The sequence below is a fragment of the Neopsephotus bourkii genome, unplaced genomic scaffold, assembly GCF_033783945.1.
Source record: "Neopsephotus bourkii isolate Nb327-2 ecotype Australia unplaced genomic scaffold, CSIRO-AGI_Nbou_v1 NB_309, whole genome shotgun sequence".
NCBI classification, from domain to species: Eukaryota; Metazoa; Chordata; class Aves; order Psittaciformes; family Psittacidae; genus Neopsephotus; species Neopsephotus bourkii.
In genome coordinates, this window is record NW_026900817.1 from 226,373 (window position 1) to 254,319 (window position 27,947).

The 27,947-nt window shown below is 58.5% G+C and overlaps 2 protein-coding genes across 4 annotated transcripts in view; both read left to right on the plus strand.

Annotated features, from left to right (window-relative positions):
- LOC133208924 (cytochrome c oxidase assembly protein COX14) overlaps positions 1-27,947 on the plus strand; it is a 190,459-nt gene that overhangs the window by 142,149 nt on the left and 20,363 nt on the right. The window lies entirely within an intron of this gene.
- ASIC1 (acid sensing ion channel subunit 1) lies at positions 10,737-27,542 on the plus strand. Of its 3 annotated transcripts, none has more exons than XM_061347168.1 (12): positions 10,737-10,836; positions 11,279-11,664; positions 12,478-12,673; positions 24,583-24,733; positions 25,229-25,356; positions 25,559-25,709; positions 25,802-25,858; positions 25,940-26,093; positions 26,177-26,268; positions 26,503-26,582; positions 26,707-26,811; positions 27,000-27,542. In XM_061347168.1, the coding sequence occupies exons 2-12, from the start codon at positions 11,300-11,302 to the stop codon at positions 27,102-27,104; spliced, it is 1,584 nt and encodes a 527-aa protein (XP_061203152.1). In that variant the 5' UTR covers positions 10,737-10,836; positions 11,279-11,299; the 3' UTR covers positions 27,105-27,542. The 3 variants fall into 3 exon arrangements, with proteins under 3 accessions (XP_061203152.1, XP_061203151.1, XP_061203150.1); XM_061347167.1 differs by having other exon boundaries at positions 10,748-10,836; positions 11,270-11,664; XM_061347166.1 differs by lacking the exons at positions 10,737-10,836; positions 11,279-11,664; positions 12,478-12,673 and adding an exon at positions 23,180-23,831.

A 27,947-nucleotide genomic window follows, 5' to 3' on the forward strand; every position in this document is an offset into this window, starting at 1 on the left:
GCCTCTGCTCCTCGCAGCGAAACGGTGCATTAATGTCAGCAGAGAAGCCACGGCCTTATCCTGAACTCATTAAAAAACAATGGGAGTCTCTATTGCCTTCATCTGGCTTTTAATGAATGACCTCTTGTCGCCGGGAGCTGTGTGCAGTGACAAAGGACCTTTGTGGGTTGATATTTATGATTTCATTTAAGCTAGGGAGTAAGCTAAGGGAGAGGGCTGGGAAATAAGAGCTGAGATGATGTTTCCTGCTTTAAACTCAAGGGATCTTTATCTGGTTCTTTATATTAATACACTTGTCATCTCTTAAATATTGGAGCCCTGAACGCTCCCACGCTGGAAGGACACACAGGTCACACTCTGTGGCATGGCAGGGCAGGAGTCCAGCTCTCCCAAGCCCCACACATCCCTCTGGGCTCTAACACTGCGGAGGGGGCAAGGTTTTGCTCTCCTTAGTGCCCCCCCAAATGCCCACACACCAAGCACACCGAGCCCTGCTGCGAGAGCCCATTGCTTGTGGGGGGCCTGGCTCTGCGCAAGCACCGCATCCGAGCATCCCTCCCTGCACCAGTAACTTGCCAACACTGATAAATGCTTGCCTTTTCCTTCGGCAGGCCTCGGCGGCGGATTAAGCAGCTGGGAGTCTGGAGTGAGAGCGTGTCCCCTCTCCTTTGCCATGCAAAGAGAGAAAATTAATCTTCCAGCTTCCTCTGATATTTGGGCTGAATTACAAGCTGGGAGCGGAGATAAAGCGCGGGCGAAAGGAAGGGACAGGTACAGCGAGAGCGGGGCTGCCTGGCACAGGCCTTTGTCCGTGCAGATAACGGCTCTCCTCCCTGTGTCATGCATAATTCACCAGCATCTCCCTCCATCCTGGCCATTCTCTCTGCTTTCATCGCTCCTTGTCTACAGAAACGGGGAGCCTCCTTGTCCGAGTGAGCTTGTGCGTGTTGGATGCATGTGTGGGTGCAGAAGCACACTCATGGGGAGCAAGCACGCATCCAGACACACAGGAGCTATGTGCGAATCTTCTAATGGACTCGATGGTTTTAAAGGTCTTTTCCAACCTTGATTCCATGATTCTATGAAATCTCAGCTGCAGCGTGGCTTTGTGCAGGTTTGCCCTGGGGCACAGATAAGAGGATGTTGTCCCCTGACTGCTCCAGGGTACAACACAGCTGGGACGGGCCACCAGTGTCCTGGACACAGCCCAGTTACAACCAACAGCAATCCAGCTAAACCAAACCAGCCCATCACCCTCTGCAAGGCCCAGGGTGTGATTTCGTATGCCAATCACACTGCAGCTTCCCTAACCCCACTATCTCCCTAAATCCCTCTGATGTTATAGTTGGATAGAGGTTACATCCTTTGGGATACCAATTGCATTTTATTTGGTCCATCATCAGACAGCTTCTTGACAGAACTGTGCCACACAGAATAGAAAAGCCATGGAGGCTTTCCATAGCCACCAAGGGCTTCTTCCCCAGCACAAAGCAGAACTAACCCCGGTCACTCCCAGCCAAAGAATGAACACAGACACCTGCTTAATTATTTGTGCTTTGTAAATGAAAGCAGAGCTGTGAGTTTAATAACCAGTGCTTGGGAGCAACTGGGGCGATTATTGTGTGGCCCAGGGGGAAAATTGCAGCTTGTTATCTCCAGGGAGTAGCATTAGGATCCAGAGGATAATCGGACCGTTATTTGTTGCACTTCAGATGACATTTCTCATGGCTTTAGAAGTGATAGGGATCAAACCGTGTTGGTAGAGCCATCCCCCAGACTGGGGAATCCAGAGCCCTGTAAGCTAAATAGCATCTGAAGCTGCCCAGGACAGCTGCTCTTCCAGCAGGACAGCACAAATAACAGACATACGTGCCACGTTTGAGCTCAAACGCTTCCAGATCTGAGCATCACTCATCTCTTTCTGAATGTGATCTTCTCCTAAGAGAGATAACACTCAGGATGCTGCAGGAGAGGATGCGAAGGGGGGATATCAGCTCCACCAGATGCTGCCAACCAGATCTATACTCAGAAATAAGGTTGCTTGCCACCTTCTGTGTCTCCCTCCGCACCCCAATCAATAGCCTCTTCCTGTCCTCTTGCCTACAGCAGCCCTGATACGTGAGGCTCACTCAGGAGCAATGCTCACATCTGCTGCTGCACGGTCCTGGGCATCCTTGTGCATGCTGTGATTGCTCCCCATCCCATGGCTGAGCAGCTCCCGTCAGCGCTGTGCTCTCCATAGGACCATCGTGCACCATCAGGCAGCAGCTTCCAGCTCCTGGAGGGTTTCTGAGCCAGCAAACCCAGACGTGGTGGGGGAGCGCGATGCAGCACAGCTCCCATTGATGCCTCCCAAACACCAGCCCTTCTCTTGGACCCCACACTGCGCTCATCCAGCCTGGCTGCAGGGCTGGAAAGAGGATTTGTAGCAAGGCTAAGCCCACTGGTTTGCTGCACAGGGGTGTCCCCATATCCCGGTTCAGGCTGTGCTCGTGGGGACACAGCAGCACCTCAGCACCCACGTGATGCCAGGAAAAGGGATCCTGCCAGGCCCCAGAGAGCACTGAGCCAAGGCAGGCTCCGCTATCGATCCCAAATCAATGACAATTCAAGGCCTGGAAGTGACAGAGCCTTTTCTTAGTCCTTGATTCCCCGCCAAGGCTGGGCATGGCGAGGAGGGAGCTCGCTCAGAGGCAATAACGCGAAGCAGGAGCAGAGATGGGAAGAGCCGCTCTTGCAGCAGGTGGGTTGTTAAACAGATTGGACATACAGCCAGACAAAAGGCCCAGAGGAAGGAGATGTGGCCGGACTGGACCTTTATCTCCAGCAGGGTGGCTGCCAAATCTCTGTGCAATATTTATCAAGGGCGAGCGGGCAGGAGAATTGGCAGCCAATGCATAGAGTGAGGAATTAAAGCCACTGCCGTCCTTATCTCCCAGGCAAGGGGAGGGTGGACGGGAGCTGCGAGCCCACCCAGGGCAACCGAGTTGGCAACTGTTTGTGGATTTAACAAGTCCAAACTTTATTTGCACAGCTGATGGGGAGCAGAGCAGGAGCACCACAGAGGGCAAACAGCACATCCACATCCTCCACTGCAAGCAGGCGTTTCGACTGGAGAAGCCCCTCGCATCACTGGTAAGCATTGCATGGCAAAGCATGGTAAAGGGGGCAGTGGACTTTTAAGCCCAGTTAAATTCACTTTCAAACCAGAGGAGTTCAGGAGCTGCTCCACTTCCTCTCCTGATTTTGCCCAGCAGTGAAACAAGGGCAAGGGATGCTCTGCCCTCACATCTCCCACAGCCACAACTGCCCAGTGGAGCGCAAACCCTGCCTGGCACTTTGCAGCCACCCTGTGAACATCCCTCATGAGACGCAGGCCCACAGGGGAAGGGATGGATGCGACCTCGCTACCTGCAGAGCTCCCAGTGTGCTGAGGGTGTTTGCAGTGAGTGGTCCCTGGGGAGGGCAGCTCCGCCTGGATCGCAGCCCCTCCGGAGCTGGCGGGTGAAGGGCTGCCTCATCTCCCCAGTCCCCTGGGAATCCCCAGCTCTCACATAACGTGCTGGTAATTAACTCGCTTTATTGGCTTTGCTTCTGCTGAGATTGCACGTTCAAGATGGGCTCCATCTGCTCCTCGCATGGGCTCGGCTGCCAAGGGAGGGTGGCATTTATAATAGGAGAAACGTGTCATTCTGCGAGAGGGGACAATGACAAGTTCATGGCAGTAGCCCCCTGGCAATGGCTACAGGTCCAGGCTGCCCAACTCCACCAAGCCCTTTCACCACACACCAAACTCGTGCCCATCAGCCTCCTCCCACAGGCACGCAGAGGCCCCAGACCCAGTTCCACAGTGGCCACACCAGCCACCAGCTTCATTAGAGTGTTTTAGGGGATTTGCTTCTCTGTTTAATGTCTCTTCAAGGCAAATGACAGCACAAGAAGCCAAGTGGGACCTCACTTTCAGAGCCGCTGGGCTGCTGTTTGCCAGGCGGCTGCTGGGAAGGATGCACTGATCCTGGAGCTTCCAGTGCTGCATCCCCTCCCCACGCAACACAATTCCTCATGGAGAAACGGGACACAAACACCAAGGGGTAGCGACACCAGAGTAACTCCCAGCTACAGCCCTTCCCAAGCAGGTTCCCCCTTTGGCTCAGGCTATCCCAGCCTCTGTCACAGAGCTGGAGCAGCAAATCTCAGCTTAGCTGGGAGCAAAGCAGCCCAGAGCACGTGGCGCTGGCCGGGTCCCCCAGCACCCATCTGCGCTGCCTTTGTCTGCTCAGCCTTTGAGCGCTGCTTTTCCTCCTCTCTGCTGCAAAGAAACGCATTAAGTTGCAACGTTGCTTGAATTTGTTTGCCAGCTTTCCGAGAGGATGCTGCTCCCATCGGTGCCGTTTGGAGGAGGTTTGCACGCCGGCAGTGTTAACCCTTCAACTCCTGCACCAGCGCTCCGGGAGCGTGTTGGAACACCCAGGACACATGAGCTGCCTGCTCCATCACAGCTCTGCAGCAGCGCGTGCCACCGGCCCGAGCTGGCACTTACCAGATGGGGAGATCCATTTCCCCATCCCGCTATCCTCAGCGTTTCCTTAATGAGATGAGGTTTGTTGTGACCACAACCAGTGTCAGAGGGAATAAAAGAAAATGGGATCTAACGGGCTCTATGGCAGTGACAAGGACATGGGGACAAGCAGCCGCCAGCAAGGCCAGGCTAGTGGAGGGAGGGAAATGGTATTGGATGAGCAGGAAGCACAGGGGGAAAGGCTGGATTTACACCCATGGAGGAGCTGGGGGATCCGGTTGCCTTGAATCCTGTGTTGCACATCCCAGCATCTCACTTCCATGTGCACACACGCAAGGCTGGTACCCACTGGTGGCCTGGGGCTGCAGCAAGCTGTGGGTATCCCAAAGGACAGGCTTCTTCCAGACATGGGGTAGAACAAGTGAGGATGGCAGGAGCAAGCCAAGAGGGAGCTGGTGCATGGGGAAAGCGTTTCAGGACGGTTGTTGAGCAGCAGGCAGTGGCTTTGCGTTGCCTCCCGCTAATTGCTGGAGTCAATGAAGCCGCACGCTCAGCTCAGTGACTTTCTGCAGGGTTCCCATCCGCCTTCGGTTTGCAACGTGCCATTCACAACTCTGGAAAGCTGCAGCCGATCAATCACAAGGTTTCCGGGATGACAAAAGGAGTGGAGACAGCCCTGAAGGGACTGCAGAAAACACAACAGCCCCGAAGCAGGTGAGGGGAACCAGGGCCTGAGGGTGATGAGCAGCACAAGGAGGAAATCCCAGCTATTCAGACGCAGGCACGCAACGGTGGTGCAACACAGACACAGGGATACGGCTCCTCCTGAGGCTGCTGGCGAGGAGGTGTCGCTGCTTCCCGCAGGAGATGGGCTCCAGGGAGTTTGTGTCCTGGCCCTTGGGGATGGTTCCTGCTGCTGAAAGCCCAGGAGAGCCCAAGCCGTGTTCTCCATCGCTCTCAGCATCTCCCGGTCCTCTGCACCCGCACAACAAGGTGCCTGGTTAAGCACTTCAGCCTCCTCTTTATCCCGAGCATGGTTCTGAAGGTTTAAATAGAAAGGTATCAAAATAAAAGATAATTGTTGAGAAAGATGAATAGGGGGGAGGAAAAAAAAACCCACCCCATCAGCATGGAGGAACTCTTGTCTCATTTCTCACCCACGCAGAGCACAGCGATATCAGTGCCTTCAACTCTGGTTCATAAAAGCTTTCATGGCTTTATTACCAGCTCCCTGAACAGCTTGTTCTTTTAATAAGCCGAGGCCTCTGGACAGCACATCTGCCCATGGGAGAACCCATCAGGACATGGTTAATCCAGGCAGAAAGAGCACAGAGCATCACTGCACTCACCTGACCAGGGAAGCCTTGTTTTAACCCAGGAAAGGGTTAAACCCCCCCCAAAACGCAACAGGGGGAGAGGAGCCACCTCTCTGCCCCAGCACCGATGGACCAGGAGGCCTTTCATTATCCAAACTGCTGCCCCTGGCCCAAGGAAACGGTGCTGATGACTCAGTGTTTAATGGACTGGCTGCTCCGTGCGGTGGGAGAGCCAAGCGGGCAGAGCCCAATGCAGCATCCATCAGCTGGAGACACTGCACGGGGGTGAGCAACCCAGCAGCTGGGAGCAGGGAGGCAGGCGAGCTGCTCATTTCAAGCTGTTGTTTCACTCAGGATAACCCCACTGGTTACACTCTGGGTGCTGCAGCTCAACCCAGGCTGTCTTAGACCCTTCACATCACTTGGGCAATGGGGATGTGCTTGGTTTTGACATCCCAAGCTCCCTGTGCTGGCTTCTCGCTTCTCAGGATTCAGATGTGGTGGCTTCAGGTGTAGTTGAAAAGGCCAGACCAAATAGATACCAAAAGATGCAATGCAAGGGTTAGCTCTGCCTCTTGTTTGCCAGCCCAGGATGGCAACATGCACCGGGGCAGCCAGAGCCAGCAATGGCAAGGAGCAGCTCTGCTAATGGCCTCATTTAGTCCCACCAAGATGCTGGGGCTTTGGCTTCCAGCAGATAATTAATGATGTGCTCATGAATTAGGAAGCCCTGGACCTCTACCAGGACTATGTGAAGCAATGGAGCTGCTGTTGGTTCAGAGCTGGAGCAAAGCAATGCCTTGAGCAGCAGCCCAAAGTGATGGGGAGAAGCCTTCTTTGCCTGTCCCTAACAGCAAGACCAGTTGGTCTCGGGGTACCCGGCCCCCTGAGCTGGAAGGCAGGAAGAGCAAGGCTGTGGATGTTGTCTACCTAAACTTTAGTAAAGCCTTTGGCACTGTTCCCCACAGCATTCTTCTGGAGAAACTGGCTTGGATGGGTCTTTAATGGGTCAAAAACTGGCTGGGTGGCCAAGGCCAAAGAGTGGTGGTGAATGGAGTTAAATGCAGTTGGTGGTGATGTTCCCCATGGCTCAGAGCTGGGGCCAGTTCTGTTTAATGTCTTTATCTGGATCAAGTGCACCCTCAGTGAGTTTGCAGATGACACCAGATGGGGCAGGAGTGGCGATCTGCTCGAGGGTAGGAGGCTCTACAGAGGGAGCTGGATGGGCTGGATCGATGGATGGGGCCAATAGTGAGGTTCACATGGCACTTGGGTCACATCAATCCCATGCCAACGCTGCAGGCCTGGGGAGGAGTGGCTGGAAAGCTGCTCATGGAAGAGGACCTGGGGGTGCTGGTCAAGAGCCAGCTGAAGGTGATCCAGCAGCAAGCCCAGGTGGCCAAGAGCATCCTGGCTTGTATCAGAAGCGGTGTGGCCAGCAGGACAAGGGCAGGGAGGGGAAGGTTTAGACTGGAGATGAGGAAGGAGCTCTTCACTGTCAAGCCCTGGAATAGGCTGCCCAGGGTTGAGTCACCATCCCTGGAGGTATCAAACAGACATGGAGATGTGGTGCTTTGTGACATGGTTCAGTGGTGGCCTTGGCAGCGCAGGGGGAACGGGTTGACTTAAAGGTCCAAACCTAAATGATTCCATGATTCTAAGTCCCATGCAGATGCCACAGCCCCTAATGCTGGAGCCACCCCACCAGTCCTCGCACAGGCCCCACAGTGCCTCATCTCAACACACCTCACTGTTGCTCCTGATGGTTATTTTCCCAAGCTTGGAAGTGTTAGGCCCCAAAATGGGCTCCTGGAAGCAATTTCAGCTGAGCAATCTGTAACACCGGAGCTTATGGAAGCAATTTGCAACCCATTAGCAGAGACTGGCTGGGAGGATATTTTACATGTCACACAGCCCAGCTTTGAGGGGGGCATGAATTTACCCCCCTTCGCCCCTAGAGCCTGCATGGGGCTGTGAGGCCAGACCCACCAGATGCCATGCCACATTGGTGGCCTTTCCATTTAATGTCCTATCTACAAAATGCAGCCCTGGAGATTGTAGGGCCAGGGCTCTCGCAGCCCTGGAAGGGAAAGGGAAGCAGCAGTATCCAACACCTCCAGTGCTCCCAGTACCTAAATGGACCTTTCTGAATTAAGCTGCCTCTTTTACAGCAGATAAAGAAGCAATTTGCAAGCCAAGGCTGCCTCAGAGAGAGTAATAGCAGGATATAACCCAAGAAAAGCATGGAAAAGCTCCTGGTACCCATCCGTGCCCTGGGGATGCTCTTCCAGGAGGCAGGATGGCAGTGTGTTTCTCTAAGAGGTGTGTACGGTGAAGCAGAGACAAACACTGCTTGGGAAGTGAGCAAACAGCCCCAGGTTCCAGTTATCCCTTGGCCCAAGCTCCCGAGGTGCTCCCGAGACGTGCCAGTGCCTGCCTGTCTGCTGGAGCCTGCGCTGGGAGCCTCAGCGCTGCAGCACCTTCCCTTAATTACTTTCTTCCTACTAATTAGATCTGTGGCCAGGCCTGCAGGGAGCCCCAGCTACTGCATCCCGAATCCATGCTGGGGATGAGCACCCATTCTGCACAGGAGCCACGGAAGCTTCCTCCTCCTCTTCACACCCCACTGCCCATGGCGCTCAGATCCCAGCCACCTTTCAGCCTTCAGGCCCGGTGCCTCGCTGTTAGCCATTATCACCTGGGGCTAATTGCGAGCTCCTCAGCCCCCTCCCCGCAGCCGGTTCCGCTGCCTCTCCCAGCAGGAATTAACACAACCCTCACGTGGCTCCCCCGAAAAATAACACAGAAACGCTGGCGCTCCCCACGCTCCACTCAACTCCAAGGATGCAGCTGCATCCTTCCTGGCCCGCGGCCAGCGGCAACCAACTTTCCTCTGAGTGCTCGCCTGCAGGAGAGGGTCTGGGGGTGTTCAGGGTCCCCAACAGCCCCCCTGGGAAAGGCACTTTCGAGCCAGGATGGGCAGAGGCTCTGTGCTGGGGTTCCTTGTGCAGTGGCTCACAAGTGCGGCCGCATGCGCATCCGCTCCGGCCTGAAACCCCGTCCATCCCAGGGATCCACTGTCAATAAAACCACTGCAGGGAATGGCTTCTCATCTGGAAGGGGGGAAAACCCAGGAGGGAAAGGCAGAAACAACCCCTTTTGAAATGTCCTTCTCCCTTATCCAAGCAGCACATCCCTCCCCGGGTTTGCAGGAGCCCTAATGGAGAGACAGCTACGAGCAGGCGGCTGTCATCCAGGCAAGGAGCAATGCCGACTCGCTGCAGAGCGGAGCAGGGAAGGGAAAGGCAGAGCTGGTGCCAACGGACGCACTAATGCTGCTCTCCTGGGCCTTGCAGCCACGTTTCCAAGCTCTGGCAGGGTCATCCCTGTGCCCAGGAGGCAAGCACTGGCTCATGGGGGTGTCCCTGGGCCCCATCTCCATCCCCAAGCAGGTCCCACTGCAAAACCCCAGGTTCTTGATCAGGCAAGAACCCAGTCTGAGAGAGGATGCTCCAGAAAAGGACCAAACCAAGGGTGTCCAAGACACGGGTTTTGGGGACAGGGATGCACGCTTCACCCTGCTGAACCCCAAACTGCCCATGCTCCCATTAGCCATGGTTCAGACAGGGATAACGCACTGGGAAAGCACCTTTGGGCAGGGACACAGCTTGTTGGGACAGCCCTGGGGTCTGGCTGCCCCTTTCCAACGTCGTGCTCCTACAGGACATTGGAACATTCTCCATTTCACTGCAGTCTCCTCACTGGGGGCAGTGGGCAGGAGCCTGCTGCAGCCTCTGCTCCCTGCGCCGCTGCTGGGCCCAGGTCTGCAGTGGGATGCGCGTCCCCAGCTCACCTGGGTGACGGATGAGGGCACCCCAGGGCTCCCTGGGGAGCAGACGGAGATGGAGCAGGGTTGGAGATGCAGTGGCACAGCTGAGCAGCGCTGTGCAGCCCTCATGCATGGCCCTGGGGAGGAGCAGAGCACCCAGCACCCAGAGCCTCCTGGCCCAGGCAGCAGGGAGCACCCTGGGGACAGCAGCACCCTTCTGATGCCTGTCAATGGCAGAAGGTGAAGGGGTGGGACAGGGGCAGCATGTCCTGCACAGGGCCACGGGGGCAAGCATCGTGCTGGGGACCATGCAGCAGAGAGCAGGGCTGAGCCCGGGGCAGAGGCTCAAGGCACCCATCGCCACCCCAAGCAGAAAGGGCTGGAAGGACCAGCCCCAGTGTGAGTGAGCGCCCAGCGCACCCATGGGTGAAGCCCACGAGGGTGGTGGAGGCCGTGGCAGGGCAGAGCCGGGTCAGGGGTGTATGGGGGGGTTCGGGGTGGGGGGGAAAGGGGCTGGAGCATCCTTGGTAGGCGCAGGGGGATGGGAGCGCACACGCACACACACATTACCCACATGCACACGGCAGCAGCACCAACAGCCCCTGCCAGCAGCCTGCAATCGCTGGAGCTCCTCCGCCTCTCCCTCCTCCTCCTCCTCCTCCTCCTCCTCCTCCTCCTCCTCCTCCTCCTCGCTGCCCACCGGCCTGCGGCACCCCGGCCTCCGGCCCCACCAGCGCACAGACAATGACTTCATGCGGATTATGCATCTGAAGAAAGCACCCGCTCCCAGAGAGCCACGGGGGGAGGTATCCATGTGTTTGGCAGGGAAGCAGCCTCTCGCTCGCCTTCCTTCTCCTCCTCTTTCCTCCTCACACCCCGCAGCTGCCTCCTCTCCGGCGATGGTCGCCTCCGGTCCCCCCGCCCGGCGCTGAGCGAGGCCCCGGCGCATCCCCGCTCCCACGCTTGCACCAAGGTACCACCGAGGCTATTTTTATTCCCCTCCTTCTTTTCCGGTTCGCCGCGGCTCGCTCCCCGCTCCCGGCTCCCCCAACCCAGCCGCAAGAGGTGGAGGGAGCCTGGTCCCAAGCCCCGGCATCCCCGACGCAGCGGCAGCCACCGTCGCACAGCAGAAGGAGCCCAGCGCTGGCCGCGGCCGCCGGCCCCGCTTCCAGGTTCGCATCCTCGGTTCCTTCGTCTGATTGTGGATGCGCCGGTGCCATTTGGGGAAGGCAGAGGGGGACCGGGAAGCCGGAGGGAGGGGGGGGGAGATGGGAAGGGAGGGATGGATGGATACAGAAGGATGCTGGGGGGGGGCATGGCAGCCCAGTCCTGCCATGGGATGGGGAGGGCAGAGAGGAGGTGGGAGGGGAGGAGATGCAGGAGGCTGCACCCAAATGTATATACATATATATATATGCAGACATATATGTGTGTGTATATATATATATATATAGGCTTGTGGGGAAAGCAGGGCACAGCAAAGCCTCTGCCCCATGACCTGGGTACCTCTTCAGCATCCCTTCATGGGGATGCCATGGGCCGGGCAGCAGCAGCACCCACAAGGCTGCCGTGGCACCAAGCACCCAGAGGCTCCCTTCTCCGCAGAGTGGCCAGCCCGGGGTGCCAGCGCAGACCATGATGGACCTGAAGGTGGACGAGGAGGAGGTGGACAGCGGGCAGCCCGTGAGCATCCAGGCCTTCGCCAGCAGCTCCACCCTGCACGGGCTCTCGCACATCTTCTCCTACGAGCGGCTGTCGCTGAAGCGCGTGGTCTGGGCTCTGTGCTTCCTGGGCTCGCTGGCGCTGCTCACCCTCGTCTGCACCAACCGCATCCAGTATTACTTCCTGTACCCCCACGTCACCAAGCTGGACGAGGTGGCCGCCACCAGGCTCACCTTCCCCGCCGTCACCTTCTGCAACCTCAATGAGTTCCGCTTCAGCCGCGTCACCAAGAACGACCTGTACCACGCCGGGGAGCTGCTCGCCCTGCTCAATAACAGGTGGGTGCCAGTGCTTTCAGGTGCATCATCTCCACGAGCCAGGGCACCACAGCATCCCCTTAGTCTCCATGAGGAAGCAGATCCTGGGTTAGTTCAGCCCTGTAGCTGGATGCAGCAACACCACAGAGCCACCAGGTCCTGCTTCTGCTCCTGGGTACGTGGCTCCCAGGCTGGGCATCCCTGGATGGATCCGGCACTCATCGTTCCCATGCAGCAAGGCCAAGGGCACTCTGGGGTGCCTGTGGGGCAGATCCATGCTGCGTGGCTCCAGCACCACGTCCTGCACGCCTGACACATGCAGCGAGGCTGGGGGTACCAGCAGGTGAAGCTGCAGAACATCACCCATGCCCCAGCACCAGGTTGTTGCCATTCCTTGGGCCATGGTGGCAGCATTCGCAGTGAAGCCCCTCATCCACCATCTCCAGCCCTCCCCATGGCTGTAGATGGTGCTGCCAATCCACTGCTATGAGCCTGGGGCCATCAGCAAGGCTCCTGTTTGCCAAGGGGCTTCACCACTGCCCCAGGGAGGGGGTTACATCTATGGGAGCAGGAGTTGAAACCCATCACACTCAAGCCACATCCCAGCAAGGCGACCACCTGCATCCATGATGCCACCAAGGGAATGGGGCTGGGAGGGCCTCAACCAGGGCTGGCGCTGTGGGACCAGCTCCTCATGCTGGTGAAAATGCCACATGCGAAGTGGCCAGGACTTTGCTGAGCCCACAGCGGGGTCGGGATGGAAGAAGCTCACGTGCAGCTCCAGTGGCTTGTGCCAGCCTCAGGCCTGAGCTTCTGCCTGCTCTTCCCCCCAAGATACGAGATCCCGGACACGCAGAGCGCCGACGAGAAGCAGCTGGAAATCCTACAGGACAAGGCGAACTTCCGGAACTTCAAGCCCAAACCTTTCAACATGCTGGAGTTTTACGACCGCGCCGGTCACGACATCCGCGAGATGCTGCTCTCCTGCTTCTTCCGTGGGGAGCAGTGCACCCCAGAAGACTTCAAAGTGGTGAGTGCCCCCGTGGCCCCGGCCCAGCGCTGCCTTTCATGGGCCTGGAGCTGCTCCTTTCAGCTTGGAAGGGACTGGCAGCATCCAGTGCCAGAGGGTGTTGCTGGGGCTTGAGGTCCTGGTGCTCCTCAGTGTGCTCCTTGCATGGGTAAAGCACCCCAGGGTCACTTGGGCTCTGCATGCCGGGCTGGAAACCTTGTGCTGGAAACGGCCGTGTGCTGAGGAGACACCAGTGAGAGCCACAGCAATGGGCGGTGGGGACTTGATGGATCCCTTAGGGAAAGCAGGTCCTGGTGGCACACCCGGCGTTGTGCCCCAACACGGTTGTGTCTTGTGCTTGTGCACGGATGCAGTGCACAATAAAGCCTTTATTATCCCCCTGCGGCTGCCTCTCCCCCATCCAGCTGGGAATTGAACAGCGCCGGCTATTCGGGTGCTGCCTGAGAAATTGGGCAGCCAGGGTGGCTCTTCCTGCTCTGCGCTGGTCTGGATCCCCATCCTTGTCCCCAGCATAGGGATGTGCCACTCGTGTTGCATGCCAAGGGAGGATGAAGCCACTGAGCATCCCAAGGCGCTGGCTGAGCGTCCGCAGAGCTGCTGCCCCGGTCCTGGCCCAATTTGGGTGATTTTAATCATCTGCATTCAATTCCTCTGAGAGGCTCTTTACCCAGAGCGATGCTTGTTGTCAACCAGCAGGCGCTTTATTTGTTAAATGGAGGCAAGTTGCAGCCTGGAGGGGGCTGGATCCCCTCCAGCACTCATGCAGCCACCAAAGCATCCTCAGGGACCCCTCATCCCAGCTCCCTGCCGGGGTCCACGCACCCTGCTTCCCGCATCCCCTCCAACCAGCTAAAGCAGAATAGCCTCACAGCTGGGCTGTTATTCCTGCCTGGATTATTCCTTGCAAGCAGGTTGGGATGATTTAATGGATTTGATTAGAAAAAGCTGGCTCTGTGCTACATCTCTGTTGCTCTTTGGACTCCCCTCATAGCCTTGCACGGGCAGGGATGGGGATGGTGCTGCCTGCGTGCGGGGTCCTGCCTGCTGTCACGTCCCACTTTGCTCTTCCAGAAACCTTTGCCCCATCCCCACACGGGGGTCCTCGGGTTCACAGAAGCTTTCAGAGGGGTTGGTTTGATGTTTAATGCTGGTTTGCTGCTCCCTCCTCCTGCCTTGGACCCAGAGTGAGCCAGGCTCTGTGCTGCTCTGGGCCTGATGGCACCAGTTAGGGCTGGTGGGTGCTAGGGACCATCACCCAGTGATGCCCCAACCTCCCCCCAGCCCACAACGCCCCGATGGGGATCCCCCCACCTCATGCAGGGGCTGTGTTCACATCGGGAAGCCCTTTGCATTGTGGCATGCCCTGCGGGGGTGCTTTTACAGCCACTGTCACCCTTCTCCTCCCCTTGGTACAGCAGCGGTGCCGTGTTCAGGAGGGGCCTTGCTAAGGGGGGATTCTGGGGCTCCCCAGAGCCCACGGGCCGGGGGGAGCCGCCTGCATGCACACAGGGATGTGCGTTGTTCCTATTGCCGCCATCGCCATCGGGAGAGCCGAGGGGCCGGGGGGCGATGCTGCCTGCATGCTGATGCCGCCCAGCACGGCCGGCGATGGGGAGAGCGGCGCGGCCCCGATCCGCCGCGGCTGCCGCGTTATCGGGCCCCGGCAGAAGGGAGGGCTCGGGGGAGCTGCGGCGAATGGAAATGAGGGGAACCGGGGCTCCTGCCCGTGTCCCCCCCCCGTGCGATCGCACCCATCCTGGAGCACCCCAATGGGGCTGGGGCTGGGTGTCAGCCCCATTGCCCCAGCGCATGGTGTCACCGTGCAGCCAGGGCAGGATGCCCCAGCACACAGGATGCCGTGGGAAAGCCCATCCTGGGATTAGATGGGCTTTTCCCTCCTCCTCTTTCATCCTGCATCGTCACCAGGCCACATCAGGAGGTCCCTGGCATTGCTCATCTCCCTCCATCTCCACCTACCCTGGCTGGTGCACGGCAGCAGCAGCAGCTATGTGCAGGATGCAGGGATGCTCCAGGGACACGGGTGGAGCTGATCAGGCTTGAACTCACCCTGTATAAGGCATTGAACCCTCTAAGAAGTCCCAGGGGGAACCAACTGTCCCCAGAGGGGCAAACACAAGGCTGAGGGGCAAGTCCTGACCCTTCTCAGGGCACAACCATGAGGGACACGGGCTGAGGATGCCACCATCCGCAGGGCTGTGCCCAGAGCCACACATGCAGCAGGCAGGGGGTGGCTGCCTGGTTCCCGTTGCAGGGAAGGGGGAATTGCCCTCGCTGTTGCCCCCGTTTCAGGGCCGTGCTCCCTGATGTGCCCGTTAGCAGCAGGGATCAATGGTTCACACTCGTGGCTTCATTATTCATAAGCTGGAGCCCTCGCTCCTCTGCGGGAATTGGCAGCCCTGCTGGCTCCCAGCTTGTGTTTCCTCTCCCTCCATCCTCATCCCCTATGGCTCTGCTCCTTGCCCAGCAAGTGAAAGGCCCAGCAGTCCTCTCTCTGGGCTCTAAACCCCCTTAATTGCCTTTGCATCACAGGGAATAAAGAGAAACACAGAGGCTGAGCTCCCTCTCCGTGCCCATGGGACAGGAATTGGGGTGCCCTGTGTAAAACCAGCATTAAAACTCAGGATGATGCCCCATGCTCATGAAGCCCCTTTGGGGGGGAGGGGGGGGGTCAGTGCAGCCAGGGATCATGCAAGGAGCCTGGCACAGTGCAATGAGCACTTACAGCTTTTCCTTCTTGCACTCTATGAGCCTGACCCAGGGCAGGAGCCACATCCCCAGCTCCTTGTCACCATCCTGCTTCAGGGCTGAGCCTGGCATGGAGCTGGGAGCCCTGGGGCAGAGTGCATGGGACATCCTCCAGAAGCTGCAGAGGATTAAGACCTCTGGAGCATTTCCATGAGGCTCCAAGGCTGAGCTGGCACTAGGGAGAATTGAGTTTGACATGGAGATCATGCCGCTGCCTTTTGCATTGAATTCTGCATCCTCTGCCCTGGAAATACCGAGTGGACAGAGAGAGAAGCAAGGGAGGGAACAGGAAAGGGCTGGAGCACTTCCAGCAACTCCCAAGCATCCTCCTCATCTCCAGAGCAATGCAGGAGCTACTGTGACAGAGAACAGATCCAGCAGCATCTTGCTGTACCTCACATCACCCCATTGCAACCTTCTGGACTCCACTGGACTATCGGATCCTGCTGTGCCCCTCTGCACCCCACTGTGCCCTCCATACCCTGCTAAACCCCATCTGCAGCCCCAGAGCCTCTCTGCACCCCCCGAGCTCCCTGCTCAGCTCACAGCCTCCTCACTGCAGCCACTGCACGCTGCTGGTCTCAGGGTATTCAAGCAGGGGACGCTGCTCTTTCTCTCTGCTCCATCCCAACCCTCAGCACCCACCAGGGGACCCAGGGTCCAGCTCCCAGCACCCCATGGCCCTGCATGGAGCTGCAGCAGTCACAAGCCCAGGAGCCCCGCGGTGAGCAGAGCTCTCCTGCAGCGCAGCGTTAGTGGATAATCATAGAGCTGGAGTCAAAAGCATCTCCAACACAGCTGGAGAGCCCAGCGCAGGAATCACTGATACCCACATCCTTCCTGCAGCTTTCAACAGTTAATACAAACCCCACATGGGCTCATCTGGCTCTGGAAAACCAACCCAGGAAGCCCATGCAGGCAGCAGGGATGGCCACCGGTCCCAAAGAGCATCATCCTCCTGTGCTGGGGCTGGTACCCGGTGCTCATTGAGCCCAGCAGCTCCCAGCACGGCACCCGCACGTGTACAAATCCTGTAAGACATTCAAGTGATTTATGTAAATCACTCCTTAAAGCAGCACACGGGCTCCTCAATCATTTATAAGCATTTGAAACCGCTCGTGTGGAGCCGTTCTTTCCGAGCAGCGATTCACCTCCAGCATCCTGGTAGCTCCCCCCCCGGGACCCTACAGCATCATCCCCACCTGCATCACCTGCAAGCTCCCAGCCGGGCTCCCCCTCTGCATGGGCCTCTTTGTTGTCCAACAGCAGCAGCGTTTGACCCCAGGGGTTGCATCATTTTCCAGCTGAACGAAGCAATCCCAGCGGGGCACCGGTTGCCTGGCGCGGAAGGAGCGGAGGTGATGGAGCACAGGAGCAGCAGGGACTTGGCTGTCCCGGGAAGCACAGTGGGGTCGGGAGCACCCGGCCTCTGAGGGCTCATTGGCAGCACAGAGGTTTTCCAGTATCGCTGTACTGGGCTCGAAGCAAAGCACCCAGAGAGCAGCCGTGAGCAGTTCAGCCCTTGGGCACGGAGCATGGACACCGGCGAGTGTTGCTCTGCAGCCACCTCCTTTCTGCAGCTTCATCCAGGCTTTTCCAGACACCGGTGTGAGGATTTGGGATCCTTCAGCTGCTTGTGGGGCTTTGCTCCCCCCTGTATTAACATGGAGACAACTCTGGTTGGGAGCCGGTTGCAGTTCGCACTCATCCTGCAGCGGGACAGCGATGCGCTGGTGTTACCCCAGTGCGTTTGGTGCTTGGGAGTGATGCTACTGAACCCACCACGATCCTGGCTGTGCGGGTGCAGAAGAGGGTCAGGAACCAGCAGGCTGAGGACATCGGTGCTGGGCCCAGCACGGTGGGAGGCCGACGCGTGCCTGTGCCTCACAGCTGCTTCATTAGTGGCTCTGCAACCGAGCAGGTAAATCATTTAGCACCTCCAAGCACTGAACAGCACTGCTCCCACCCATCCCAGCAGGCGGTTAGGAGAGAGGAGGACACTGAAGAGCAGGATGAGACCCAGGCATGGGTCACTGATTGCCTGGCGCTGCCCAGGGGCAATGTCCAGCAGCAGCAGCACACACAGCCGTGCTCAGAGCCACGGTACACAGCGCTGTGTGCACCCAGAGGGGTCACGCCAAGGGATTGGAGCAGCTCAGATGCACCTCAGGCCATTGATGCGCCTCTTGAGATGCCTTTGCACATAAAGAATCATTTAAAAATGAATTATTAATTATTAGTAATAAGCTTTAATAGCATCTGTGGCTGCTGGAAGAGATGAAGAGGCTTTCAAGTGCTATCGAGCCACAACAGAGGCAAGGGTGCATGCCTCGCAGATGCCAGCCCCCAAGGGAGCTGCAAGCTGGAAATGCAGCCCTGGCCCATGGGATTTCTCCAGACCCTTCCCCTTACTGTCCCCTTGGTGGGTATCTGAGCCCCAGGTGAGCAGCCCCAGAGCCTTCACCAACTGTGACCGCCTCAAAGCATCTGCCCAGGAAAGCTCCTGGTGCCGTTTCTCCATCTCCATACCCAGTCCAAATGGGGAGAAGCTGGGGCAGAGTGGGGCAGGTCCCAAGAGCACAAGGCAGAGTGAGAGGAGGCAGAGATCTCCATTGGGAGAGCCAGGAAATTAACTCCCAGCCTTTTGCCACAGCTTTCATTTATCTCCCTTTCTCCAGATGCCTGCGGAGAGCTCGGCCGGAGCCAGGCCTCTCCAAGCAGCAGGCATCCCTGCGGTCCCTCCATTCAAGGAGCTCCTCAGCATCTCAGCCTCTTATTTACTCACACAGGCCCCAACACTTGAACAGGACCTTTTATTCCTTTTTGCTCCTGGGTGCAGGGTTTGGTGCACCTGCAACCAAGCTCTTACCCCGAGGACAGAGATGGGCACCGCACAGCGCTGGAGCATGGGCTTCCCTCTGGTTTATCAGGGATTTTAAGCCCTCTGATTCAGCTTTCCCTGCTGCTTCACAGCCAAGGAAAGGGACAGGGAGACCCCTCAAGAGCAGCCACACGCCGGGGCTCTGCAGCTCCCCTGCTTGGATTAGATTAGAGTTGAAAACCGTGATGTGTGGCGAGCCGGCGCGAGCGAGCAGAGCACGGAAACCAGACAGGGATACAACTTCCCCCCCCTCCGCCACCAATAAAAGCATCAGCTTGAATCTTCTTGCATGAACTGCCTGAGCAATTGTGAAGGACGTCGGAAGGAATCACAACCTGCTTATGGGTAATTCCTGATCGGCAGGAAACATGGAAAGGCATCAGGATAAGCATGGGAATTAGCGGCACCGCAGCAGCATCCTCTGTATCCCGTTAAAGCAGGAGCCAGCACAGTGCCAGTGACCCCTCCGTGGCATAAAGGGACATCACCAATGGGTAAATCACCTGGAAAGCTCTCAGCATCACAAACAGTTTCAGTTATAAGAGCGTAAATGGATCCCTGGATAAGTGGATCCAAGGATAAGGTGGCTTTGGGAGGTGTCACAGCGCATGCATGGGGAGGACCCGGCTGCAGGTACACGTTCAACTGCCCTCAGAGCTATGGGGATCCCATCTGAGCCCTGCAGAGACCCCAAGCCACTGGGGCAGCAGCACCAGCACCCAGCAGGGAAGCGCTCAGCAGCACTGGCCCAGAGCAGCTCTGAAAGATTAATGGAGTTTAAATGGAAGCGTTTGGAGAGGAGATAAGGCTCATCTGATATGAAATCATATGGAACAACGGCAGCCAGGGAGGCCCCTGGTCCGTAATGAAGTCCACTTAGCACATTACTCACCATAATGTGCTTTTTATTAAAGTCCTGTGCTGTAGATGCTGGGGTTGGATGGTCCAAGGGAGCTCTGCCATCTAAAGCTGTTGGGCTGGAGCATGCCAACCCTGCACGGTCCCAAAAAGAGACCTTTGGTGTCCCATCCCCTTTGTGAGCCAGGGACAGGGCTGCTGCATCCCCCAGCACTGCAGCATCACCAGTCCCCATGGCTGGGGCTGGGCTGCCTGGGCCTGCAGGGACGGGGTGGAGAGGAGGCGGAGGTGGGGAATAATACAGAGGAAAAACTCCTTTTTAATCATCAATTTCTCTGCATTAGAATGTGACATGCTAATCCACTGTGAAGCGTCTAATCTGAGGGATAAAGGGCTGGATAACACAAGCTGCGCCCGGCTTGGCTGGCGGAGCACGGGGAGGCAAGGTGGCAGGATCTGATAAAGGGTGGCAGGATTAGTCCCAGCAGAGATCCCCACTGCCCAGGCAATCCCACCTCGCTTGGCTGCCCTCACTGTGCCTCTCACCAGGGTCAGGGAGGGGATCTGCAGCCACAGAAGCTGCTCATCCTGCCCACAGCAGTGATGGATGCACTGCGGGTGCCACCACCACCATCACGACAGCATCTCTGGGAGCTGCAGAGCACATTCTTGGGCCAAGGTTCATTGCAAACCTGATTTTCCCCCCCTTCAATGCAATACACCCAGCTGTGTTGTGGGAGCAGGACAGCCCGGCTGCAGGGGACCCCATCTGCTCCATCAAATACCCATTCCCAAATCCAGCTCCTGGCTGCTTCACCCCTTCCCACCGGTCAGCTCCAGCCTCTGGGTACCCCCCGGGATGATGCAGGGAGCTCAGCCAGCCCTTGGCAATGCCCCAATTACAAACCCAAAAGGGTCCAGCTCCAGAGGCACTTTCTGCAACAGCGTCCCCAGGGCTGGGCTGCCGCTTGCAGGCCTGGGCTAACAGAGCTTGCAATGTTGTTTTCTCCTCGCCTCCTCGGGGATTGGTTTATCTCTATGAATAACTCCATCCCGGCTTTGATCTCCTCTGCCATTAAAGCGTGACAGGCTGTGAAATGTGCTGTTGCTGCCGTCAAATCCCCCTCCCGCTTCCCTCCCGCCGCCTCCGTGTTCCCCTACTCCGGGAAACCTCCTTTTCCTGGGCCCATGAGGAGCTGCAAAGCGGGGCCCAGCTGCCCCAGGACCGCGGGCAAGCGCTCTGAAGGAGCCAGGAGGACCCGAGCTCCATCCTCCCGCATCCCTCGCTGCGGCAGGGGAGCGCTGAGCATCCCTGGTCCCCAGCGGTGGGGCGAGGTGTGGCAGCAGCATCCCGCCGTGCGCCGCCACGGGGGCTGATGTCACGGTTAATTATAGCATCCCCCGTCCCTCTCCCCCGCCAAAGCTTTACCTGAGAGAGGGTAAAAATAACTCCTGGCAAGGGAAGAGCTGGAACGAGCCCAAGGACTCCTCCAGCACCTCCCAAACTCGCACCAAGCAGGGCGACAACCCCGCCGGCTGCACCGTGGCCACAGTTTGCCCCCAGCTGGGGATGCAGGATGCACTCTCCGGAGTGCCGGTGCCACCGTGCCCGTGGCTGTGACCATCCCCGGTCACCTTCACCCCAGCTCAAGTGTCAGCGCTGGGACAGGAGGTGGTAACCGGAGCCGGGGATGTGCTCAGCCTCACTGCACCTCTCGGCTGCTGGGAACCAGCCCTGGCACCTTCCACAAGCTGTTTAAAGCAAGCAGGGCAAGTTAATAGCGCCAGCTGAGGATGGAGTGTTCTCATTACAGCTGATCCCTCTCCCTGCTGTAATTGCTCCCAAGAAGACACATTAAACCTCTCCATGCCACGGGGATCAGTTCAACCCCTCGCTCACACCATCAGGGACTGACCCACTGTGCCCTACCAGGGCTAAACAAGCCCCTCCAGGCTTCTCTGCCATTTTCCTTCCTTCTTCCCCTCTCCCTCCTACAGGCATTGCACAGAAACTGCCTGCCCCAGAGGCAGGGAGCACCAGGAATCCCACCCCAAGCTCAGCCAGCTCGTACCTGCTCAGAGCATCCTCTAACAGCACACAGTCAGCACAGCTTGCCTCCCCAGGGTGTAACCAATCCAGCATCCTCAAACCCCATCCCAGCTGAATGGAATGCCTTTCTAGCCCAGCCCAGCCCAGGATGCAGCTGCAGCTTGTCTCCATCAAAGGCAAAGGGCTGGGATGTGACCTGGTCCCCGTGGTATAGTGGCTCCCAGCCACCCAATCCGCCTCCTTGGTCCTATTTCTCAGGGTGAGTTTCCAGCTCAGACACGACCTTGCTCTTGGCTTTATGAAGTCTCATCCCATGGCTCTGGCACTCATTCCCAAGGTCACCCACCCCTTCTCCCAGGTGCCAACAGTGCCCCCAGCTTTGTGGCAACTGCCAGTGTCCCTCTTACACAAGGGCCCTATTGGATATATTGAACCTGAGGAGCCCCAGGATGGCTCCTCAAAGGACAACCCGTTGTCACATCATCAGTCATCATCTTGGCTGAGCCTGCCCTGCCAGGGATCACCAGTGCATGCCCTTCCCATTAACCGGTGTCGCTTGCGAAGAGCAGAGGGATTTGCTCTGGTATCAGATCAGACCTGTACAAGTTTCCTGGTTGCATTTGGTCACCCAGTTTGGTGGTGCCCATATCCATAAGCCAGGATGTGCTCACGGACTGCAGGCCCCACAGTGCATGTGGGGAAGGAGGCACAGCAGCCAAACTGGTGGGCTAGGGCATGCAATGAGCACCCAGACACCCACCAAAGCCTCCTGTCCAGCTCTTGTGCATCAAAGTGCTGCTGTATTTAGATGTATTCAGATGCTCCCCTTCCCCTTGGGCCAGTGGTGGCGGCTGCAGTGCTGGGAAGGGGCTGGAGATTGCTCTGTGGTCACATTGATGCTTTTATGAAGTGCTGAGTGCAGGAGAAAGGCAAAACCACAGGCAGGGGCTGTGCTGCTGCAGGGCTGCAGCGAGGAGATGCCTTTGTGCCCGGCTGCCGGCTCCATCCCACCGCCATCACCAGGGCTGCCCTCCTGGACCCCAGCACTATGAGGCCTGGACACCATTCCCCAGGGACAGCAGTGGCTCCCTGTGCCCCACAGGGGTCCAAAGCACGAGGTGACCATGCACTGGCTGGGCTCTGCAGGAGGAATCATCACCTGGACCATGTCAGTGCCCAAATCCTGCCCAAAACAGCGTTGGACTGGAGGATGGACCTCACACCGCTCGGGACACTGCCTTTACTGGATGCTCTCATGCTTATGCTGCTGCCCTATGGCACCTGGAGATTATCCTATAGGGATGGATGAGCACCGTGACAGCCTGGGGACACCACAGCATCCTCCTGCCCTCGCTGGCACCACCCGGATGGGCGCTGCAGCAGGACAATGTCACAGGCATGTTGGGAAAACCTCTGGTTCCAGCTGCCCTGATGAAGAACCTGGAGGCTGGCATATGGTGGCTTTGGAAACAGGCTGGCACCCGGCAGGGAAACCTTGGCTGGCGCTGCTGGTCGGGCTGCCAGGACCGGGCTGCCTTGCAGTGAGGATGGAGGATGCAGTGTGGGGATGCAGCACTACCGGTACCCGTGTCCACCCGTGCTCACCCGTGTCCACCGGACCTGGAAGCTCCTCAGGGCCCCGCAGGCAGCACCAGGAGCTCCCAAAGCATCGGTGCTTCTGGAGCCGGCTCCGTCCTGCCAGCAGCAGCCGGTTGTCCCCGGGGACCTGGGAGCCTGCAGAACCGCCCCTTGCTCCTCCTCTCCTCCTCCCTGCTCCTGATTTATCCTCCTCTCTCTGTCCCCTCTGAGCATCCTTCTGCTCCTCTCCCTCACGCGCCTCTCGCTCCTTTTCCCTGTTTCTCTTCTCTGAACTTGCCTCTTCCTCCCTCCCTGCTCCCCCCCAGCCCCTCTCACCCACACCCCAAGGAACCAACCCACTGTTGAAGACCCCTGGGCAGGGACCAGGACCCCCACGCTGGACCATGCCTCTCCAGATATTCTGCACCATCTCCTTCTCCAGCGAGGAAGCACCAAGAGATGCTGCAGCCACGGGGACAGGAGATAACGGAGCAGATGAGTTCCTGGATGAGCAGGAGGAGGATGAAGAGGAGGACGCAGGGGCAGCCACGGACTTTGTGGCCTTTGCCAGCAGCTGCACGCTGCACGGGCTGAGCCACATCTTTGTGGAGGGCAGCCTGGGTGCTCGGCAGGCGCTCTGGGCGCTCGCCTTCCTCCTCTCCCTCTCCCTCTTCCTCTACCAGGTGGCCGACCGCATCGCCTACTACCTGGAGTACCACCACGTCACGCTGCTCCGCGAGGAGGACAGCCTCGAGATGACCTTCCCCGCCATCACCTTCTGCAACATCAACCGCGTGCGGCTCTCGCAGCTCAGCCACGAGGACCTGCTCTACCTGGGCCCCCTGGTCGACTACGAGCCTGGGATGGAGCTGGGCTTCACCCCAGCCCAGCCTGGCCCCGAGGAGGAGGAGGATGAGCCCCTCAATTTGTACGTGTTCTTTAACCGCACTTGCCACCAGCTGGAGGACATGCTGCTGAGCTGCAGCTACCGGGGCGAGCAGTGTGGCCCCGGTGACTTCGCCGTGGTGAGTAGCCCCGAGGTGGCCAGGGGCAGGGAGCAGCTCCGGCCAGCACCGTGTGGGATCAGGCACTGCGGGGGACACTGTCCTTGCCAGCTCAGGGACAGGCTGCTTCCAGTCTCATTGGAGCTCTGGCTGCAGAGACCTGCTGCTGGGACATGGAGAGCAGTACCAGGGTTGTGTTGGTCTGGTATCTCTGTTCTGGCATCACCATGGGGTCTGCAGCCCACCGGCCTCGTGTGCCCCTTGCCTGGGCTGGCAGCAACTCAGTGGCATGGATCTTAAGATGATCTTCGGGTCCTTTCCAACCCTAAATCTTCTATGATTCTATGGAGACATGCTGGAGGTGTCAGCTGGAACGGGCGAGGAGGGATGGGAGGGATCGGGATCCTGTCCAGCCCTGTCCTCTGCAGGGATGGAGGAGGGCTTGGAGGAGATGCTGGTGCAGGAGTAGGGCTGAGTGCCGCCGTCTCAGGGAGCTGGGGCTGCCATGGGGTATGCGGGGTCGAGGTGCTTTAACTCTGTTAACGTCTCCTTTGAGTCTGTGCCATGGTGGGGAACATCTCCTCCTCCATCAGGTCCATTCCAATGGTGAGAAACACCCCATAGAGCAGGAGCCTGGGCCGGATCATACCCCAGGCTGGGGATGACTGTGTTTTGGGGCTGGCAATTCCCTCCTGGCTCCATGCTGTGGTGTTGGCATCAGTTTGATGCTGGCAGAGGGGCCCCAGCCTCAGCCCTGTGTCCTCTCCTGCAGGTCTTCACCCGCTATGGGAAGTGCTACACCTTCAATGCGGGGCAGGACGGGAAGCCCCGGCTCATCACCATGAAGGGGGGCACTGGCAACGGCCTGGAGATCATGCTGGACATTCAGCAGGATGAATACCTGCCAGTGTGGGGGGAAACAGGTAAGCCACGGCCCCAGCAGCTCTGCCAGCAGGTCTGCTCAGTCACCAGCAGCTCCCGGGATGCTTCCCAGCTCCTTCATGTCCCTCAGTCTCCTTCCTCTTCCCTCCTTCCATTTCTCATCACTTTGGGTCCTTTTCCTCCCTTTTTCCTCCTTATCTTTGCTCTTTGCCATGGCAACTCCCCATCGGTTTAGACAAGCAACCATCACTTGTTTATAAATAGAGGCAAACACTTTCCCTGCTGCACTCCTGGGTGCTGGAGCAGGAGGGTCAGAGGCACAGGGGACAAGGACATAGTGTAGCAAAGGCATGGGTGGATGCATGGATGGATGCATGGATGGATGGATGATGGATGGATGGATGATGGATGGATGGGTGGATGGATGGATGGATGATGGATGGATGGATGGATGGATGGATGGACGGACGGACATGCAGCACAGCCCTGCAGAGTGGGGTCCAGCATCGTGCTTACCCTCCTTCTCTCTGCCACAGATGAGACCTCGTTTGAAGCTGGGATCAAGGTGCAGATCCACAGTCAGGATGAGCCCCCACTGATCGACCAGCTGGGCTTCGGGGTAGCTCCCGGCTTCCAGACCTTCGTGTCCTGCCAGGAGCAGCGGGTAGGGACTGGGGGGGCGGATCTGGGATGCTCCCCTTAGCACTGGGAGCTAGACCTGCTGTGGGGCACTGAGCCTCCTCCCTATGGCCCTGTTGCCTGCCCCTATGTCACAGGGACCCTTACAGCAAGGGTGTCTGCTGTAGGGCTCCATCCTGGGGGCCGGTGGGCTTCTCTCCTCACTCCTGGCTTCTGCCCCATGCCAGCTCATTTACCTGCCACCTCCCTGGGGCGACTGCAAGGCCGTGGCGGGCGACTCGGAGTTTTATGACACCTACAGCATCACCGCCTGCCGCATCGACTGCGAGACGCGCTACCTGGTGGAGAACTGCAACTGCCGCATGGTGCACATGCCAGGTGAGCGCTGGGCACGGCAGGGCCCGCGCCCCCCCAGCCTCATCCCACTGCCATGGTCCCACCAGGGAAACCTGCTCTCTTCTCCCCTGCAGGCGATGCCCCTTACTGCACCCCGGAGCAGTACAAGGAGTGTGCGGATCCGGCCTTAGGTGAGGCTGCGGGGCCCTGCGGGGCCGAGCTGCGTGTGTTGGGTTTCTCCATCTCTCCATCTCCTTCTGTTCCCTGCCCAGATTTCCTGGTGGAAAAGGATAATGAGTACTGTGTCTGTGAGATGCCCTGCAATGTGACCCGCTATGGCAAAGAGCTCTCCATGGTGAAGATCCCCAGTAAAGCCTCTGCCAAGTACCTGGCCAAGAAGTACAACAAGTCGGAGCAGTACATCGGGTAACATGCTGCATCCACAGCGATGGGGAGGCATCTTTTGTCCCTCCATCCCAAATCTCAGCCTTGTCTTATGTCCTGCACAGGGAGAACATCCTGGTGCTGGATATCTTCTTCGAAGCCCTGAACTATGAGACCATTGAGCAGAAGAAGGCATACGAGGTGGCTGGTTTGCTGGGTGAGTGTTGGTGGCTGTGCTGGGGGCCCTGCAGCAGCACCCAGGCGGCATCTAACAACAAGGTTGGCCCCATGCACCGTGGCCCTGTTCCCAAGGATGTGCTGAGAGCATGGATGCAGAGCAGGGCACCCACTGCCACGGCCACAGCAGTGATGAGTTCTGCCCATTCTCTGCTCCCCTCTGCCACCAGGCGCTGGATTCACCCCACCCTGACGGCTCCCTTCTCCTCTGCAGGTGACATTGGAGGGCAGATGGGGCTGTTCATTGGGGCCAGCATCCTCACAGTCCTGGAGCTGTTCGACTATGCCTATGAGGTGGGTCTCTGCCGTCCTACAGCTACCGGGGGGCAAGGTTATCGTGGAGCACTGGAATACTCATGTGGGGCATGGGGAAGAGCCCCCCAGGAGCCCCCATGGTGCTGAGATGTGGCTCTCACAGGTCATAAAGCATCGGCTGTGCCGGCGGGGCAAGTGCCGCAAGAACCACAAGAGGAGCAACACGGACAAGGGCGTCGCGCTGAGCATGGACGATGTGAAACGCCACGTAAGTGCCGTGGGAGGTGCTGGTCCCCTTCCTGCAGCTCAGGTGGGCCACGGGGTGCCACCACTGTAGGGAATGCTTACGAAAGGAGCAGAGGCACCAGGCAGAGATGCTGGGGGGGGGGGACAGGACTCGGTCTCTGCATGGGTGAAACCAGTACCCCTGGTACCCATCCATCCTCTGCCCTGCAGAACCCCTGTGAAAGCATACGTGGCCACCCGGCAGGCATGACGTACGCAGCCAACATCCTACCTCACCACCCGGCCCGGGGCACCTTTGAGGACTTCACCTGCTAACCGACGCCTGGATGTACAACCTGAGCTACCAAAGCCCTCCGGAGAGCTGCCCTTCCTCCCTGCCAGCGCCAGCAGAGAGACACATCTAAGGGGACCTTGCTCCTCGACACGGTGGGACACGGACAAGAGCCACAGCCTCGGCTTTGGGGGCCGGCAGCCGGGTCGGGTCACGCAGCCCCTTGGGGCAGCTGCTCCGTGCCTGCCCCGTGAGTTCAGAGACTTGAGGATGCTCCAGCCCGGCCACCCTTGTGGTGTGGGGAGCGACACGCACAGCGGGCTGGGGCCTGGCCCCCCCCTCGGCTCCCCTCGGCCTTTTTAACTAGAACCCAGAAGCCAAGAAGAAGCAGCCGTTTGGCCGCACTCTCCATCCACAGCCCTGTCTGTCCGTCCATCGCCTCCATGCTCATCCTGCTCCAACGCCCTGGCTGGTGCTTGCTGGGACCCTCTGGATCACGGAGGTGTGCTCAGCAGACGTGGCCCTGGGTTCAGCAGTCCCAGGAGAGCCTCGCTGTCCCCTGGCATCGCAGTGGCTCGCAGCCTGCGCCCTCCCTGCACATGAAGATGGGGCACCTCCAACGTCTTCCTCAGCATCCTGCCCCAGGGACGGCGATGCTCAGCCACCCAGCTTGCTGGCTGGCCACAAGCACCACAGGGGACACGGCCATGGGGTGCCACTTTGGCACTGAAGACTCGTGGTCTCCCTGCCTGTCTCCCCTGGGTTCCATACAGCCTGGCCAGCACCAGCCCTGCCCCACAGTCCCTCCTCTCCCCAGGGAACCTGGGGCTACCCCGTGCGGCCCCCAAAACAGCCATCCTCGGGGCAGAAAGGCAGAAGGAAAACTC

What these genes read in the sequence shown, in the direction of transcription:
- ASIC1 (XM_061347166.1), top strand. Translation starts at nt 23,211, where the DNA reads ATGCCTCTCCAGATATTCTGCACCATCTCCTTCTCCAGCGAGGAAGCA. An exon ending in GCCCCGGTGACTTCGCCGTG is followed by an intron (nt 23,832 to 24,582) that starts GTGAGTAGCCCC and finishes CCTCTCCTGCAG; the next exon opens with GTCTTCACCCGCTATGGGAA. An exon ending in CCGCATGGTGCACATGCCAG is followed by an intron (nt 25,710 to 25,801) that starts GTGAGCGCTGGG and finishes TCTCCCCTGCAG; the next exon opens with GCGATGCCCCTTACTGCACC.